Source organism: Chionomys nivalis, chromosome 7 (assembly GCF_950005125.1).
Source record: "Chionomys nivalis chromosome 7, mChiNiv1.1, whole genome shotgun sequence".
Lineage (NCBI taxonomy): Eukaryota > Metazoa > Chordata > Mammalia > Rodentia > Cricetidae > Chionomys > Chionomys nivalis.
This window is the reverse complement of record NC_080092.1, coordinates 63,232,830-63,238,829: the sequence shown is the minus strand read 5'-3', so window position 1 is coordinate 63,238,829 and position 6,000 is coordinate 63,232,830. Positions and strand designations below refer to the sequence as shown.

The following is a 6,000-nucleotide window of genomic DNA, read 5'->3' as shown; positions in this document are numbered from 1 at the left end:
TTCATAGGAGATCCCAGACTGTTACAGCAATGCTGGATCTAACACCAGATACTCAGGAGGCTAACGGAGGAGGCTTGCAAGTTCAAGGCCTGATCAGGCTACAGAGTAAGTTGAAGATCATTCTGGGCCACTTAGTACTTAGTGAGGACCCTGCCTCAAACAATTAAACAAAAGTAAAAGGAGGATGAGTGAGTGGCTCAGTGGTAAAGGACTTGCCTAACTCGCGCAAAGACCTCGGTCCAGTCCCCAGTATGAAAATAAAATCAGGCCCAGGATGAAGAACCGTCACTGAACTGGCAATTGAACTTTTAGTCAGCAAGCACTGGCTGAGCACTTACCAACTCCAGGCACGTTAGGCACAAAGGGTTAAGAGAATGATTCCTCTCAGGGCACCCCACCAGCTAGGCAAGGTAGACCGGCCCAGCAAGTGTCTGTGTTCTGGGTTCTGAAGAACCCCTGACCTGAGATGGAGCCCTACCCTCTGCTCAGCTTTTGGGGTAGCTCTCTCTTGCCACTGCACATTGTTGTCAAACACATGGTGAGCAAGTAGAATGTCAGATTCCAGTCTCCCCATTCAGACTCAGCTTCCTCAGAAGTTAGACTCTAGTCCTGACAGAAATCCACTCACTGAGACTCTCAGCTTGTGATCTCTGCTAGGTGCAGTGACTTCCCCGGGCACTAGACAGAGCCCTGCCCAGGTTGTGGGACAGGTGGCCCCGGAAGCCAGCTGACTTGCTATGCTGCGCTGAAAAATGTTCTGGCTGTTAGTGCAACTTCAGCCTGCTGGCACAGGTCTTTGCCCTCCCCAAGATGATTTTACTATAGCCCTGTGCGTGAGGGGACCAGCTACCCCGCCCTGTGCATGAGCTGACCGGCTACCCCAGCAGGATCTTCTGAGTTGCAGTGTCTCTGCCTGACTTGTTTTCCTATGTTCTGATGTGGCCTTTCAGGGCCTGGAAAGACCCTGCAAATGTTCCCAAGCCCAGAAAGGCTCTGCCTATTCAATGTGAGAGCCACATTCAACAGGACTTTCCCATCTGACCTTCTATACTCCGGTCATAGTGGGTGCAAGGAGAGATTCTGCCACATAGACAAAGGAAACTGAAAATTTCTGGCAGGCATACCAAGTCACACACCTCTCCCTTTTGTCCCCTTCCACCCACAAGACCTTTCTCCTGAGCCAGTCTTGAGGCCAGCTTCCTCCAGAATCGATCACTGAGAACTCCTGGAGAAAACCCACTTTTTAAAGATCACCTTTTCAGGGCAGTGTTACACAATGTGGGTGTCTCCATGGTACTCAAGTGTCTTAAGAGACACAACACGTAGGGAAGGAAGAGCAGGTCACCAGCCTTGGGTAGCCAGTGTTGCCCCATGTCCTGTGGCGAACATGCAAGGATGAGACAGAGCCAGCCTCTGTGTACTGTCTGTTTGCAGGGAGCTGTTGTCCCCAAGCCAGACTGATGCCTTCCATTTATTTATGAAAAACAGACACAGTGGTGGGTAGAACCCAAGAGGTGAGGCTGGGGGACTGGGGAAGGCACAGAGCAATAGCCCCCTTCTGCCTTCACCCACCCAATGGACCCTTGCGATACTCCCGGTGGCCTCCTCCATCTCAGGGACGCTGGCTATGGCTGCCCGCCCTTTGGTGTGGAGGGAAGCAGGAGTGAGCAGAGCCCAGGCTAAGGCGCAGTAGTGTTGACCTTGCTGTGGGGACAGGCTGTCCATCACCCACTGCGCTTGTTGTGTGGGTATGGTTTGGCCAGAGAGATAAGAAAAGCCCTCTGACTTGGGCCTTTCCGCAGTCTAAAGAGCAGAGGGAGCCATGGGAAAGTGCCCACTTTGCACTGCCCCCCACCCCCGTAGTCAGCTCCAGGCTTGGGAGACACCCAGAAACCAGCAGACATCACAACTATCCCCCCAAATACCCCATGTTCTGTCTGCAGCAAGATCCTTGGCAAGGCAGGCAGCCGCCACTTCCCACCCTGCAGGACAGAAATCCCTGAATATTGGTTTAAGAAAAGTCTTTGTGCAGCCTGTGACACAAGACCCCACTCGGGTCCCCTGCACAGGGGGCACCACTGGGGACGTGAGAGGCATGGCAGGGCACAGTGTGGGTCCACCTGGCCCCAAGTTTGGCCTTGGAGCCTCAATCTTGGGGCAGTGGGGGATGTGTAAGATGGAATGAGGTTTGGAAAGGGCGAACAGGGCCGAACTGTCTCCCTGTTTCACGCTGGGTTTGGAAGGAGTCTTCCACCTGTAGGGGGCAGAAGATCATGGTGGATCTGGCCACATCCGGTCAGACCAAAGCTGCAATGGCAGGAACTATAAAATCCATTCAGCTGCCCCAAGTCCCTGTGAGCTGGGGGTCCTGGCTGACTCCCAGCCAGAGGCTACCGCGTGTGTGGGGATATCCTGCCAACTCAGGCCACCATTATGCAATGTCTTTGATTCTGCGCATGTAATTGTGCAAGTCCGGGGGTGGAGTGGGCCGCGTGGTTCCGGTCACATCTGGACAACCCCAACCCAGGTCCTCTTCGTCCTCCTCATCCTCTTCGCCAGCAGGCACCGAGTCATAGGCCAGCTCCTCTGAGGGAAGAGTGGTGAAGGTCGTGAACTTGACCCTCTTGCGCTTGGAGGTGGGCGAGCTAGCAGGGTCCTCTGTCTGGTCCCTGGCCGAGCCCCCAGAGGAGCCGTCCCCACGGCCATGCACTTGGCTCTGGACGCTGGTCTGCGAGCTGCCACTGCTGTGGTGATCACCGTGGCAGCAGGCAGGCACGGTTTCCAGGGCACTCCCTGCGGGCGGCGACAGCTCACCTTGCACCCGCAGTGGCTGCCCATTGCCCAGGAACACCCAGTGGTGCGAGTGGTCCATGCTGGTCTGGCCCTCGGGAGGAATGCGCTTGTGCCGGTATCGCAGCACGAACACGATGCAGTTGATGAGGAAGACAAGGATGGCGAGGCAGAAGACCCCCAGAAGTGCGTACATACCAATCTCTAGGTCCGTCAGCCCCCGGGGCATCTGCAGGAAGCCCGTGGGCAGCGGTAAGTAGTCCTCTGTGAGTGGCACCGGGCCAGAAGTGCCCAATCCAGGGATCTCACCAGCGGGGATGGCAGTGCCTGGTGGACCAGCTCCTCGGGTCTCATCCTCGCCCCCACCAGGCCCGGGCTGGCTGGGCCCCGGGTAGTCGTATGTGGGATCCTCCTCATCCCGCCCAAAGTGTACTCGCAGGCCCACGGGAGTAATAGCCAGCACACTCTTACGCTTGGTTTTCTGGCAGCTCTCTGAGATGGTGAGCTCTGCACGAAGCAGATCTCCTGAGCCCTCTGCCTCAGCCACCACCAGTGGGAAAGCCTTGTCTTGGGTCACAGTGGCCACCCGCTCATCCAGGCTGCTCACCAAAAGCCCGTAGTCCCGGGGGCTGTATAAAGAGAGTGGGGCTGTGGTTCCATCACTGTAGGAGAGCCACAGACTCAGCAGGGCTTCCTGAAAGTGGAGAGGGGACAAAAGCCAGTCTTAGCATCTTCTCTGATAGGTACCAGCTCTGCCTGGCTCAGCACCTGAAATGCTTTGTGCTAGGTAGGACTCAAGACCACTTCTGAGGTACAATGTGAGGCCCCTTGCACTGTGGGGACCGGGAACACAGGGTAGGATTTTCAGGTCTCATCGACCACCCTGAACATTCCCCCTTTTCTTGATCTGAAGGTAAGCTCCTGGCTGGGTTCCCTCATCAGCCTCCGAGGTAACCCCAGTTCTCTATGTCTGACCCTTGGCTACTGAAGCCCAGAGAAAAGAGAGGAATCTGGATCAAAGATTAGGGGACAAGGGACCCCTATGGCTTAACACCATCCATCATCTTTCCATCTTTATCCTATAGCCGATACCTATATTCCATAAGTCTTGGCTACAGACTCAACCAGAGAGGAGCTTGGAGGAGGAGAGGAGAGCGACTTCTGAGAATCCAGTAGAGGACCCTCGACAGGGACACTGGAGCCCTGCCCATCCCATAAAGGGCTGGATGATAAGGTGCAGAGCTCCCTATATATCTAAAGGCCTCGTCTGAAGATGGATGGATGGCCAGGGTGGTCCAGGTCCCATTCCACACCTCACATGGGTGGGGGGTGGGGGTGGTTTCAGAGAGTCAGTTACCTGCTTGGCGAAGCTGAGGGTGGGCTGCGCAGCTGTGGTTGCCAAGATGGTGTGGCTGCTCCCAGGGCTGGGTCGCAGGGACAAAGCGAGACTGGCCACCACCTGGGCCTGCAGCTGTGTGATACTGACCTTCTCCTCTGTCACTGTCAGTAGCGTCTCCCCCAACACAGCCTCGGTCAGGGGGGACACAACCTATGACAGAACAAACGGTGGTGGGGGATACCTGGGAAGCAGCTGCCTTGTTCAGGGTCCCCACCCCCGGGGAACTCCCAGCACTGCTGGGGAGAAGGGTCAGAGAGCACAGGACTCCTGCTCTCCTCTAGGTCTGTAAGGAGGAACACAGAGAGCCAGGGGCTCCCAAGGGCCAAGCAGAAATGCAGACGCAGGTGAGAGAGGCACGCAGTGGTAACAGGAACCGGTGGTTGAGCTGTAGGATCAGTTGTTTTATAAACAAAATACTTCTGTAAGCTGTGGTCATTTACAAGCTCCCGGACAGCTGATTTCTACTTGGCCACCCCACTGTCAGAGAGGAAGGCAAGAGCTGAATTCTTAGACCACCCGTAGTTTCCTTCTAGTGACTCAGCAGCGCGGTTTTCTTTCCATGCCTACAGTCCCCGATCCTGTTCTAATGTCGCCCCCCGCCCCCCAGAGGCTCTGAAGGCTGCTGAGGCTTGACTGAGAACTTCACCAACAGGTGAAGAAAGAGCTAGGTCTTAAAAGGTGCAACCGCAGGGAGAGGAAAGAAAAGAGTTTCTTGGGGGTCACTGCAGTGGCTTTCGGAAGTGAAGGTCCTGAGTTCACCTGAGTTCTCTACCTGTGGGTAACCCAGGTTCCCAGGTCTACCACTTTGTGCCTGGACAGAGCCCTTTCCTACCTTAAAGGGGGTGGTGCCTGGCTCCAGTCCTGCCAGTGTGCTGCTGTCCACCAAGTGGGCCACTCGGGGGTCACCCACCCGCATGAAGTCACTGACCAGGTCAGTGACCTCCACCAGCCAGTCAGGGCCCAGCATGGTGACCACCTGGTCGGTGCCCTCGGATGATGTCGTGTGAAACTGGGTGAAGACCTGCAGGGTGGCATGCTGGTATTGCAGAGTGCAGCCTCGGCTGGCACTCTGTCTCCGTTCTTCTTCTTCCTCCTCCTCATCTTCGCTCTCCCGAGCTGACCTGGGGAATGCCAACATCAGGACTGGGGGAAGCACTCTCTGGCTCAGACACATCTCTCCCCTTGTAATTGTGCTGCACCTCCTTCTCTCTGCCAGTCTTTGCATGTCCCATCTGTGACTGTGTATGGAGCCAGCTATCCCAGCCTCTCTCACCTGGAGAGGTTCCTTCTTTCGCTTTCCCAACCCATGGCTGCCAACAGCTGGTATCCCATCCATACAGTGACAAAGGCCTCTTCCTTAGCACTGAGCATGCACATGATACTGTGCTGAGCCTGAGACTCTAGCAAGGAGGGTTCCTTGTCACAAGCTCGGCTGACATGTCATATGGTCATGTGTGGAACATGAATGATAAGGGATGACATTTGACGTTTAACCGAGGAGACTTCAGAGCAGAGAGTAGAGGTGAAGCCAGTTTCTTCTTGGTGCTTTTATTTATTTGCTTTTTTGAAAGGTGAGGCCTCACAGCTCAGGCTAGCTCTCCCTTGAACTTCCTGATACTTCTGCCTCAACTCCCCCACCTGCTAGGATTGTGCAGGCATTCACTACCACACCTGGTTTTGTGTGGAGGGTTGAACCCAGGGCTTCACGTATGCTAAGCAAGCATTCTATTGCATGAATTACACACTCACTCTCACTGCTTAGACCAAGAGAATGAAAGAGAGAGAGAGAGACAGAGACAGACAGAGAGAGA

The 6,000-nt window shown here is 55.2% G+C and overlaps 1 protein-coding gene across 1 annotated transcript in view; it reads right to left on the bottom strand.

Moving 5' to 3' along the window:
• Positions 1-1,495: 1,495 nt before the first annotated feature.
• The window catches only part of Tmem132e (transmembrane protein 132E), a 54,105-nt gene continuing 49,600 nt past the window's right edge, over positions 1,496-6,000 (bottom strand). The window contains exons 7-9 of the mRNA XM_057775473.1: positions 5,022-5,310; positions 4,148-4,339; positions 1,496-3,484 (exon numbers count right to left, since the gene is read on the bottom strand). Coding sequence (XP_057631456.1) covers positions 2,432-3,484; positions 4,148-4,339; positions 5,022-5,310 — 1,534 coding nt within the window. The 3' untranslated portion in view covers positions 1,496-2,431. The remainder of the gene's footprint in view (positions 3,485-4,147; positions 4,340-5,021; positions 5,311-6,000) is intronic.